This window comes from Phodopus roborovskii, unplaced genomic scaffold (assembly GCF_943737965.1).
Source record: "Phodopus roborovskii unplaced genomic scaffold, PHOROB, whole genome shotgun sequence".
Lineage (NCBI taxonomy): Eukaryota > Metazoa > Chordata > Mammalia > Rodentia > Cricetidae > Phodopus > Phodopus roborovskii.
The window spans coordinates 33,720,670-33,733,232 of record NW_026126540.1 but is presented as its reverse complement, the minus strand read 5'-3'; the positions used below and the strand labels follow the sequence as shown (position 1 = coordinate 33,733,232).

General features: G+C 40.1%; 1 protein-coding gene across 1 annotated transcript; it reads right to left on the bottom strand.

The window, feature by feature from the left end:
• Window positions 1-4,470: 4,470 nt before the first annotated feature.
• Window positions 4,471-12,553, bottom strand: Nras (NRAS proto-oncogene, GTPase). The gene is made up of 7 exons (XM_051199559.1): window positions 12,423-12,553; window positions 11,828-11,955; window positions 10,541-10,719; window positions 6,903-7,062; window positions 5,805-5,928; window positions 5,064-5,105; window positions 4,471-4,989 (listed from the first exon to the last, which is right to left on the bottom strand). Exons 2-5 carry the CDS (start codon window positions 11,936-11,938, stop codon window positions 5,809-5,811), a joined length of 570 nt encoding a protein of 189 aa, XP_051055516.1. The 5' UTR covers window positions 11,939-11,955; window positions 12,423-12,553; the 3' UTR covers window positions 4,471-4,989; window positions 5,064-5,105; window positions 5,805-5,808.
• Window positions 12,554-12,563: the final 10 nt, after the last annotated feature.

Here is a 12,563-nt window from a genome sequence, read left to right as displayed (position 1 = left end):
ATATACCAAACTGTTTAAATAATGTATAAGGCTTTTCTTTCAGACTTAAATATCATACATAATCTATACATTTCAAGCGCCTACAGAAAAATGCTAATACCACCAATTTTGTCACATCCATAGCAACCATTCTGGAAGAATGCTTTTTCTAACTGGGCAAGACCCCAGGCTATCTTTAAAAGCTCTGCCAGCTGCCAGCTTCCAACCACATCTGCCCATCAGGCATGTGGCTGCTTCTATCTTTAGAAGCCGTTAGGGACTTTCACCCTTAAGAGTTTCCTACACAGTAGTTGCATATGGGATTTATACTTGCTAAACAAAGACTAGATTCTGCCATTTGGGTTGAGAAGTAACCAATTCCCACTCCCAAATGGGTTAAAATGATGATGATGTGTGAAGTAGTTCATGCGACATTAGTCTCCACATCAGTGCTGCAGGCCAGCTTCAGCTCATTGGTGTCAGGCTTTTCAGTAGGTTCACTTTGACACTAAAAAGCACACTGAACTATTTTGGTATATTCTTCAATTTGGTTTTCATTTAGTAAGGTAAAGTACCACGTTATTGCCTGGCTGTTTTAAAAGCATTCCAAAGCCTTCTTAGATCATGCAGGGCCTCTTGGCCTCTTTTCATGTATTTATGGGTATCATGTAGCTCATGCAACCACACTGGCCTTTTGATGACCTCGAGGATTGCTTGTTATGAGGCGAAGCCCACACCACAGAGCTGCCAAGCTGAACCCTAGGACCTAGGGAATCCTGGGTCAGTCTAAAAATCCTTATTCTAAGTGATCCTACTTAGCAGTGTTTGGTCACTTAAATTTGTTTTTCTCCTGTCTCTACCTCCCCGGTGCTAGGATTATAAATGTGTGCCACTTCACCACACCCAACAGTAGTGTGCTGTTTCTTCATGAACAAGAGTATAACAGTTTTGGATAATTCCCCAAGACAAAGCAAACCTTGACTTATTTTATATAGTGGTCTCCATTTGTTCATGAAGGATACAACCTAAGTCTCCCCATGGATGTATACAATTGCAGGGAGAAACACACAAACTTTAACCTCTATGTATACTGTTTCTTCCTGGGCAGATACACATATGAACATATGATAAAGTTCAGTTTATAAAGTAGACACAGTAAGAGCTTGACAGCTCACGCAATAAACACAGTAACGTGCTCTGCTGCACTGCTCATGTTGAATCTTTAGGTAAACCGTTCTACTTCATCCAGACAATGAGACAAGGGACCCCAAAGCAGGTAATGAATGCACCATGAGGCTGTGTGCTATGAGGAAGACTCATGATCCAGCAGGGTGGGAACAGAACACTGTCAAACTTCATCATGCTACTCAGAAAGGAATGCTTCCTTCCTTTAACACAGTGAGGCCCCGGAGTGAAAAAACCACAGAGAAGCTTCAGTGAAGGACTGAGGCGTCACTTACTGTACTGAGATCAAGTGAGCCTGAGTCTCCCAACACTGTCCAAATGGCATATCAATATCTGAAATATACATTTTCTGTCAAGGACCTTGGTGGGGAAAATACAGGTAAGCAAAGAACTTCCAGTTTTTTATTTTTAAAAATTATTTAACAAGGAAAACAGTCAATCAAGATTTTAAAAATTAGAATGGATTAATTTACAACATAACAGTCAACTTAAAATATGAGCCCCTTTACTTAGAGTCACGGAGGCCAAAGTCCTCATTGGAACAGCAGGCGTACACAGCTGATGTTCTGACCTTTATTTGACAGCATGGAAATACAAAATTCACACAGCCTCCACCACCTCCCCTCTCTCCAGAGTTCAATACTTGTTTAGTTAAGAGTAGTACTCAGACTTTTAAAACCCAGTTGTATTTTTAAAAATATCTACAACTAATCTCATGAGAATACTCTTAAAACAATTCTTATAAAAAACAAACACCTTAAAATAAATTTGTGGCACATCAGACAGCTTAAGAAATAGCAAAAATAAAAACTAAGGTTTAAGAATTATCTTTTTTTTTTTTTTTTTTTTTTTTTTTTTTTTTAAGAAACCACCCAGGCAAAATGTTATTAACTCTGCTTCTCATAATTAGCAGAGATAATTACATGAAACAGAACGCACCATTTTCTGATCCTTGGTTGTAGCTGCCAGCTTGAGTTTATGACTAAATACATAGGAAGATAAGACTAAGCTCACACAATCTGGAATGAGGAAAGCAAACACTTCTCCTTATAAAGTTTTTGTCTATCTTCATATTCAAGTCATGAAAAAGTTCACAGCAGTTAAAAGGCTGATTCTACAGGTGGCTGCCTAAAACCAACTCACATCCACATCCCACACGGCACTCGTACAGGAACACTAGTAAACATAGTGTAACCAACTCATACAGTCTAAGTGCTGGAGCACATAGCATTGAACAGGCTTACACAGGTTAGGTATCATAGCTCTCAGAACACTTCATTTTCATACTTTCCAATGTGTGAACAAAGCTTAAATAACTGCCTTAAAGGAATATGTTCATTTGTGACAGCTGGCCAGGCACTTAAACTCAGGAAGAGAGGCTTTGTGATTCTGAGGTAAACCAGAACTCTTTTTAGTAACCACACATTCTAAATCCACTTTTTGATACCACCTGGACTACTCAGCTTTTAAGTTGAGCCAAAATCCATACCCTGTGGGACATAAGCTACCAAGAGCATCTGAAGCCTCAATTGGCTCCTTTTGTATATATATTACTGTGCTCAGAACACACGAGACCAACTATAGACCTATACATACAAGAGATATGGTCAAAAGCCAAGGGGAGTAACTTTCTCCCTAAATAGACACTAAGTTTAATAGACATTTTAGGTATACATCACCAGTCACAGACACATTAAAACAGTACAAGCCTGAGGTGATGGCCTCAGCAGCTTCAGGAAAATGACTCTAAAAGGCAGTGTTTAGGAATGCAAACCCCACTAAAATGGTCCCAGCATTAGCACAGTGTATGTTTCTCCCCTCTTCTGACTTAGTTCCATGGTGATGGGGAATTTGCTTAACAATGAAAATTTGTATTAGAAAGTAAAGGATCAGCCAGGTGTTGTGGAACATTCCTGTAATCCCAGCTCTTGGGAAGTTGACACAAGCAGACTGCTGTGAGTTTGAGGCCAGCCAGAACCACACAACAAGGTCCTGTCACAAACAAAGAATCCCAAGTATCTCAGTAGGTTTCTAGGTATTACAAAAACAGAAGAGAAAGTGGCCATTTCGGAATTACTTTCGGTTTTTCAATCAAGGTATTCATTTTACTTTTCCATTAGAATTACTAAGCTGAGTATTACACAAAAAACAAAACCAACTAATGAATTACCTGCAAATGGAAATACCAAACCCTATATATCAAGCATTAATGGCATTTTACATTCCTTTCTCAAACAGCAAAGGAACCCTCTTGATTTGAATGAATGCATCAGTTTTTGTTATTTGGAAAACTAACTTATTGACATGTTTTAAATACTTTAAAAAAGCTATATAGATTAAAGAACAGTTAGCCGATAGGGGAGAGAGATGGAGCGTTGAACTCTGGCTTTAGTTTCCATGTGACTAAAAATGAGAGTCTGAAAATGTAAAAACTTCTAAGTTTACCCCACTGCACACCAAATGTTTCCAGACCTGGTATAGGACCACTCTTTTATTCTTGTGGCGCTAACAGCAGGCACCAGGCAAAAACCTGTAAGCAGAAGCAATGGGCAGGGAGCAAATATGGGTGAATTTTTCTGTGATGCTAACTGGCTTGTTCAAGTTTTGAAACCATGACCTTGGTCCATTAGCACCATGGTTTATCCAACTGAAATAATTACTCAAGCCTCCATGGGATGCTTGAACTGCTACAGGATGAGGGACTGGGATAGTAACAAGGGGACTAAGGGCAACTCTATATATGCCATGAAGAAACATTGCAGCAAAGATATACTCTGCTAATAAACTATATTTGAGTTTGGAAGAATCATTGATCATAGCTATAAAATAATAACATCAATTTTTATAATATTTGACTAACTATATATAGATAGAATTTCTTAGTACGACCCAAATTTAGTTATAATGGAAGTTCATTGAATACTAGAGTATCAGTAAACTAGAAAAAATTAGAAATATTCATAGGTAGTAGTAAGCTACCAAAAAAAAATTAGATGAAAATTAAGTAAAATTACTCATAATTGTTTCAGTATCATCTTTCTCTTGGGAGAATCCCAAACAGAGACACTATCTTCATGTTCATAGACATGGCATCTGCCATCAGGTGGATACACCTTTCCCTCAAAGATAGATGGCTTATAGTCACTTTCCTGTATAATGGCTCTTGAAACGTTTATCCCATTCACAAATTGCAAATTGTAAAGGAAGCCTACAGACCACTTTTAGGAAAAAGGCACTTTGTTGTAAAAGTTGGATTTAATTTCATGCAGCTGAGAAGACTAGGGTGGACTCAAGTCAGTATTCATGTTTGCATTTATGAACACAGAGCAGATGCCAGTTTATAGAACAGAGCTGATCACAGTACAAATCAACCAATCAACAACATTAGTAATATTCTTGGGAAAACAGTAATTTATGATATTTCCCCCCCAAACTAACAAGGCCAAGTTCAACAGTTGGGGGGGGGGGAATCACCAGCAGTTGCTACCTTAGAGCTTACGAAACTGTTGTCAACAGAATTACATGTCTATAGTTTGGTTCTCTGTATCAGAGTGTAAATTGCTTTTCAGAGGACAAACCCGGCTGGCAGAGGTGTGTTTGTTTCTAAGGAGGAGAACCCAGGTCAGAAAACTACTGGGGAGTAACAGGTGCATTTCTCTGGTCGGACAGCCGAGTGAGGAGGTAGTTATTCTGAGGAGGTCTCAGGTCAGATGACTGTGCTCATCTACTGAGTCAGGGACGCAGGAAGCAGGAGCTTCGATGAGATGCAGAGAGCAGCAGGGACACGTCTCCTCCAAGGATGTCAGAACCAGGGCATCAGTGCAGCTGAAAGAGTGGGATGTATGAGAAACAAGGGCAAGAAGCCAAGTGTGAGTCAAGACATTTCAAATTTGTCCTACCTTGACAGTGGCTCTTTTCTGATGACAGAACTTTCAAAGGGTCTAGAAAAGAACACAGTGTCATTTGTTTTCTATATTGTGAATCTTCAAACTCTTGTCCATTCCACAAACATGGCACACATAGGTCACAAATTTCTAATACTAAAAATAGGAAACTGTAGAATAAATGCTGAAGGCAGGCTGGAGAGATGGTTCAGAAGTTAAGAGCACTGGCTGTTTTTCCAGAGGTCCTGAGTTCAATTCCTAGCAACCACGTAGTGGCTCACAACCATCTGTAATGAGATCTGGTATCTTCTTCTGGTATGCAGGCAGAACATTGTATACATAGTAAATAAATCTTAAAAAAAAAAAAAAAAAAAAAAAAAAAAAGAATAAATGCTGAAAGAATAAATTAGGCCTTAGCACTCTGAAAGGGTGCCATTAGGGAAATTAGTTTATAAATGTCGTGTGTGTGTGTGATGTATATCAGTGCCTGTGGAGGCTAGAGGAAGGGCATTGTATTTCTTAGGGCTGGAGTCACAGGTGGCTGTGTGCTACCTAACATGGATGCCTGGAAATGAATTAGGTTCTCTGGAAGAGCAGTAAGTATTCCTAGCCACTGGGCCATGTCTCCAGTTCCCAGGAAAGTTACTTTCTAGTTACAAATTCAGGGAAACTCTCATTTAAACTGCAAAAGACAGTCGCGCTCACACTATTTGGAACAGCCTAATGCTAAATAGTTATGAGAGAACACACACTCACCTTATTACATCACCACACAGGGCAAACCCATACAACCTTGAGTGCCATCATCATTGCTGTTGAGCTTTTTCATTCGGTACTGGCGTATCTCCCTTACTAGTGTGTAAAAGGCATCTTCCACACCCTATTTAAAGAAAAAGGATAGAAGAAAACAAACAAAAAATTGACACAGTCCAAAGTGCAAGCTCTCAAACTTCTTTGTGTGGATTCAAATACTAAATCAATAGTCAATAAATTAGGGTGACTAAGTGTGGTGGTCTGTATAGGAATGGCTCACGTAGACGCATGTGTTTGAGTGCTCGGCCCATAGGGAGTGGCACTATTAGGAGATGTGGCCTTGTTGAAGTAGATGTGGTCTTCTTATTGGAGGAAGTGTGTCACTGTGGAGGTGGGCTTTGAGGTCTTACATGCTCAAACTAGCCCCAAGTAGCACACAGTCTCCCTTCTTCCCTTTTGCTGCTACCTATGGATCAAGATGTAGAGCTCTCAGCTCCTTCTCCAGCACCATGTCTACTTGCATGGTCACCATGTCCTACCATAATGGATGGAAACTCTGAAACTGTAAGCCAGCCCCAATTAAATGTTTTCCTTTATAAGAGTTGCCATGGTAATGGTGTCTCTTCCCAGCAACAGAAACCTTAAGTAAGACAACCATTAAGAAGACACTAAGTCCAGCATTTCTAGGGGATCACACTGATATGCTGATAAAGAAATGGCACGATTGTTTCACAAAGGTAGTCCAGCAAAGAGAAAAGGGCAATGTGGGACACAGAATAGACTATTACTACAAAATATGAGGATTTCCCTCAGTAGAGTTAAGCCCTCGAGAGCGAGGAATGCAAATAGAATACGGATTCACGCTTACAAATATGTTTTAAGTTCTTCACTAGAAAAAAATTAAGCCTGCTAATGCAGAAATAAAAATGCCACAGAACAGTGTTTATGGGGTGGCAGATGACACACAGAAGATTAACAAAAACCCAAAACTAACCAAATAACCGGAAAGTCATTACAAAGAACACAGACTACACCTCTAGCACATTTGAGCAATCAAACCTGCCTTAAATAACCCTCACACTGCTCATATCTCTAGCATACCTGTCGGGTCTTGGCTGAGGTTTCAATGAATGGAATTCCATAACTCTTGGCCAGCTCATGGGCTTGCTTTGTGTCCACTGTCCTGGTTGGCAGGTCACATTTGTTCCCTACCAGTACCATAGGCACATCATCAGAGTCTTTCACTCGTTTAATCTGCTCCCTAAAACATAGAACACAGTAGTAGATAATGAGAATAAGCTTTTTGGGAGGAATAAACTGGGAGGACAAGAGAAGGTGGTAAATCCTTTTAGCTTTTATTATTCAGTTTACAAATTCTGAACACTTACAACTATAGACCCATAAGCTAAGGATGTTGGTTTAGACTTGGTATAGCAGCCATAATGAGGCTTTTAACTTACTAGAAATAGCTGGCTCATATATCCCAACACATGTTTTCATTAGGCTCCTACATTTTTCCAAAGAGCTTGGCTCTGAATTTCATTAAAAACTACAAATAGTACTTTAAGATTAGAAGAATAAAAAGTAGAGCTCATAGATTCTAAATGACTTTAAAAAAATGTTTTATTAATTTGTGTGTGTGCATATGCCATGGCATGCATGTGGAGGTCAGAAGAAAACCCCAGAAGTTGATTTTCTCCTTCTACTGTATGGGTCCTGGGAAATCAAACTCAGGTTGTCAAACTTGGCAGCAAGGACCTTTGCCCACTGAGCTGTCTTCCTGGCCCCTAAGTAATTTTTGGAAGCTACCTCTACAACACTATTTAATGGAATTGAGTCACTTTCAAGATGGGTGGTGCCCTAATACTTTCCTTAAGTATTGGAAGCCCAAGATATGTAACACCAAGAAAATTCTACATTTGCTCTCAATAAGTGTATTTGCATGCAGGCAAGAGATCCGGAACTACCAAAGATAACTTTTCCCCCTTTGTTTTGGTTTCTCAAGACAGGGTTTCTCTGTGTAGCTTTGGAGCCTGTCCTGGAACTCACTCTGTAGGTCAGGCTGGCCTAGAACTCACAGAAACCCACCTATGCCTACCTCCTGAGTGCTGGGATTAAAGGCCTAGGCCATCACATTTGGCAAAGATAGTTTCCTTTTCAATGTCTATAGCACCTGGTACATTCTAGATATTTTAGAATCTCTTGACAAAGAACTTTTTGTGAGAATAGAAACTGGTATCCAACATGGTAGCTACTACTGAGCACTTTGTCAGTTGCTTCTTTGGCCAAGAAAATAATTCTTCAGTTTTGTGTAAATGTTAAATAACCATATCTGGGCATGGCTACTACATTGCATACTACTATTCTAGACTCTATCCTTGGATTTCAGTCACATACCTCAACTGATTCCTACTGGCTATCTACATAGCTACTTTAGTATGTCAGGACCCTTAGCCATCCTCCATTCCCAAACCCAAAACAAAAGAAAAAACAAAAACAAAACAAAGCTGGGTAGTGGCAATACATGCATTTAATCCCAGCATGCAGGAGGAAGCAAAGGCAGGTGGAACTCTTGAGTTCAAGGCCAGCCTGGTCTACTAGCAAGTTCCAGGACAGCTAGGACTGTCTTGAAAAAAAAAAAAAAAAAAAAAAAAAAACAACCAATCAAACAAAAAGAAACCCTGTCTCAAAAAAAAAAAAAAAAAAAAAAAAAAAAACCACAACAACAAAAACAAAAAACAAGCAAATAAACAAAATCCCACAAACAAACCAAGATAACCCACTTCCTCCTTCCATCCCCCCAAAAAACAGGGTCTTATTATATGTCTCAGGTTGGCAGTGAACTCATCATCTAGACCAAGGTAGCCTTGAACTCTTAATCCTCTTGCCTTGGCTTCCCGAGTACCACCATGCCTAGTGGCAGTGGCCTATGTTAAGGATATTATTGTAAACCAGCCTAAGCATTACTCAACGCTTCTGTAAGGATCAGACAATTTCTTCTCAATGTCAGTGTACTTTTCTAAGCAAGCATATACAACCTGAGTAGACAGTTATCATGTCTGTAGTGTGCTCAATGAAGATCACAGGAGTTTCATGACATTACAGAACAAGCTCACTGAATTTGCTCTTCACCTATTCTTAAGCCCATTTCTAAAGTTAACATTATTTTTGCTACACTATACTACATACATGCTACAGTGTGAATGCAGAGGTCAGAGGACGGGTCTTTCCTTTGATCATGTGGGGTCCTGGGACTGAACTCAGTCACCAGGCTTGGTGGCAAATGCCTTTGCCAAGTGAGCCATCTCACTGACACCACTAGACATGTCTACAAGATGCTTTAAATAAGTGGTTGCTCAGCAATAAAGTCATCCCTTGGGATCTAAAAGTATTTAATTTTAAGATTTTGCTACCCCTACAAAGAACACCAAATAATGAAATATGGAAATAAGCTAGGACTCAGAAGGCAGACTTACAAATTATGTTCTATGGGCCAACCATTGTTCTGAGTGTTTATTGTTTGCTCTTGCAACTTTATGAAGCAGGTATTCTTTTATTATTATTATTGTTTCAAGGTTTACTTTTATTTTCTGTGTATAAGTGTTTTTGCTGCGTGCATGTCAGTGTACATGTGTGCCTGATGCTCAGGGAGACCAGGGCAGCGTATCAGATGCTCTAGAACTGGAGTTACAATGGTTTCGAGGCCCATATAGGCGTTGGCAATTGAACCTGGGTCCTCTGGAAGAGTAGTCAGTGCTCTTAACTCTTGAGTAGTTTCTCTAGCCCTGAAGGAGGTGTTCTTAACTCCATAATAAATTCAGAAACCAAGACACAGGTTTAGTATTTTGTCCTGAAGTTAAATCTTTATTTAAATGGTTTTTAAATAAAGCTAAATAAAGTTTAAATAAGACTTTGTCCTAAATTTAAATGTTTATATTTAAGACTTAACTTAGCAAATTAATAAGAGATAAGTTTCAAGCTTGACAGTGCCTAAAGACAGAATACTTCTCTAAGAGAAACACCTGGTGTTTTGGGAGTAGAGCTCTGCTATTAAAGAAAAAAAAAAAAAAAAAAATCACAAAACACTTCTGAACTCTGTGACACTGTAAAGTAAGAATATTGGTTGGGCACGATGGCATAACTGCCTGTAACAGGGAGGCTGAGGCAGGAGGATTATAAATTCAAGGCTAGCCAAGGATTCAGAGCAACATCCTGTCTCAAAAATATAAAATGAATAAATAAGAATGCCCTACTAGAATTTTTAGGGTCCATCTAGCTTTGAAACTTTACAGTTCTATAGGAAAAGGCCACCTTTGTGTTCTTTGGCTTTGCTGTCTATGCCTTTCCTGTTACTCAGTAGCATGCTTTGTTTACAAATGATTAGTATAGTGACAGTATACTATACACAGGAACATTTACTTTCAGTGATAACCAGATTCTTAGCAAGTGCTTTACCACTGAGCTCCAGCTCCAGACCTTAACCTCACTTTTTCTGTAAGAAAAAGGTATGCAAGTGCCAGTGAGACAGCTTAGTCAATGGACAAAGGTGCCTACTAAGCCAAGATTCCCCAGAATCTAAGGAGAGAACTTTCATTAGCTGTCTTCTGAGTCCCATGATGCTCATGTGCCACTGCACACCTGTACCCAACTCCACAAATAATCAAAAATTTAAAAGTTGTATGTTCCCTAAGTTAGAACACATGTAAAATTTTCCTTTCAGAAAATAATATTCCCAGTACCTGTAGAGGTTAATATCTGCAAACGATTTGCTATTGTTGATGGCAAATACGCAAAGGAATCCTTCGCCTGTCCTCATGTACTGGTCTCTCATGGCACTGTATTCCTCTTGTCCAGCTGTGTCCAGTATGTCCAACAGACAAGTCTCACCATCAATTACCACTTGTTTTCGGTAGGAATCCTGGGAATGTGAAAGGGTAAGGTGGTAGTGGTGGCGCATGGGCAGGCTCAATCTGTAACGCTACAGGAATATAATTTCTAACAGGTAGCATGAACATCTCTCTCTCTCTCTCTCTCTCATGCATGGTCAGGGGAGACAGAGGCAGGTGGATGGATATCAATAAATTCAAGGCCATCCTGGTCTATCTTGCAAGTATCAGGCCAGCTAGGGTAGCACAATGAGACTCTAAGCCAGCCTGGGCTATGAGGGTAAGGAAAAAACCAAAACAAACAACAAAGAAACAGATCATTAACAAACCAACAAACTCCAGAAACTTCTGATATGGCTTTATGGCAACAATCTTACTTTTATTATACAATATTCCCACATTTGGAAGGTTTTATCTGTGGTACTAGAAATGTGCTTATTGTTCCATCCTCTGTATGGTTCCAAGAATATTTAATAATGTGGCCTCTGTAGATATCTTAATTTGTCTAACACACCTATATGGTAGTAGAACGGTTTACACATGTAGAAATTCTTTGGTATTTTGTAAATAGCGTCGCAATATGCAGTTTAGGCAAGCCTTGAACTTGGAACCTCCTCCCTCAGCCTCTTGAATGCTGGACTTTACACATACTTACATCAAGTCCAGCAAGGTTATGGAAATTTAACATGGAGAAAAATTAAACTCAAGAGATTTAGGTGATTTTTTTCAATATTCCATAATTACACGGCAGAGATGGAATTCCTAAGCACAATGACTCAAAACTCTCAACTTGTTTCTATCCCAACAGTCTGTACTAGCTCAAGGATGAAAACTGTAGACTATCTAGAGCTCTGAGCTCTTTTTCTGTTGTATGATCTCCTACAATCTTTTTCCTTGCGACCTACATTTTCCTATTTAACGGCTGCAACATATAAAGAAATAAAATGAACTCAGTACTATTTTAAAAAGTCTTTTGAAATTATTTCTACACAAACTCTTTACATTTTACTGTTTTTGGAATACAGTACCTCAAACGCCTTCTTGCTTTCTCTCCTCTTTAGTATCAAAACACAGAGAGGATATATTGGTAAGAAATAGCCAAAAGTGGGAGCCAAGGCCAGGCAGTAGAATGGGCCTCACCTCTATGGTGGGATCATATTCATCCACAAAGTGGTTCTGGATTAACTGGATTGTCAAAGCACTTTTCCCAACACCACCTGCTCCAACCACCACCAGTTTGTACTCAGTCATTTCACACCAGCTAGCACCTGTAGGAAAGCAGCAATCACGATTAAACTGGCAAGGTAAACCGACAGTACTTCAAAGGCTTCTAAATTGAGTTACTAAAATCAGTTTCAAAGGCATCCATTCGATACACGTGGCCTCCCACTAAAGTTCTCAAAAATGATTCCAACACAAAAACACCTGAGGTGAGTGAGGCCACCGCTTCTTTAAGATCCGCGTCTACTTTTAATAGTACTCAGCCCCGCCCTCAACCTACAGGAAAGGAATCCCCCGTTCTATTCCTCTTGCAAACCCAAGCTCTGGGGTCCGCCAGGCACGACCACTTCCCGAAACTCCCTTCCGGCTCCGAAGATCACCCCACGGACCGCCGCAGGCAGCCAGGATCCCCCACCCAGGCCTTTGTCTCCAGCTCTCGAGTCTCCGCGTCTTCCTGCATCCGCCAGGCATCCTTATGCCGCGGAGCCCGTCGCCACTCAGGCAGGAGACTTACCTCAAGCTCCGCTGACCCCGCTTCGGGAGGTTCTTGGACCTCAACCTGAGAAACTATTAGAGACCCCGAAACCGCCATGAACAGCCCCCACCCGGGAGCGGCACTTCCGGCCCCACCCGCTACGTAATCAGTAGGCGCCCA

What these genes read in the sequence shown, in the direction of transcription:
- Nras (XM_051199559.1), bottom strand. Translation starts at nt 11,938, where the DNA reads ATGACTGAGTACAAACTGGTGGTGGTTGGAGCAGGTGGTGTTGGGAAA. An exon ending in AATATGATCCCACCATAGAG is followed by an intron (nt 10,720 to 11,827) that starts GTGAGGCCCATT and finishes TCACATTCCCAG; the next exon opens with GATTCCTACCGAAAACAAGT. An exon ending in CCTCAGCCAAGACCCGACAG is followed by an intron (nt 5,929 to 6,902) that starts GTATGCTAGAGA and finishes TTCTTTAAATAG; the next exon opens with GGTGTGGAAGATGCCTTTTA.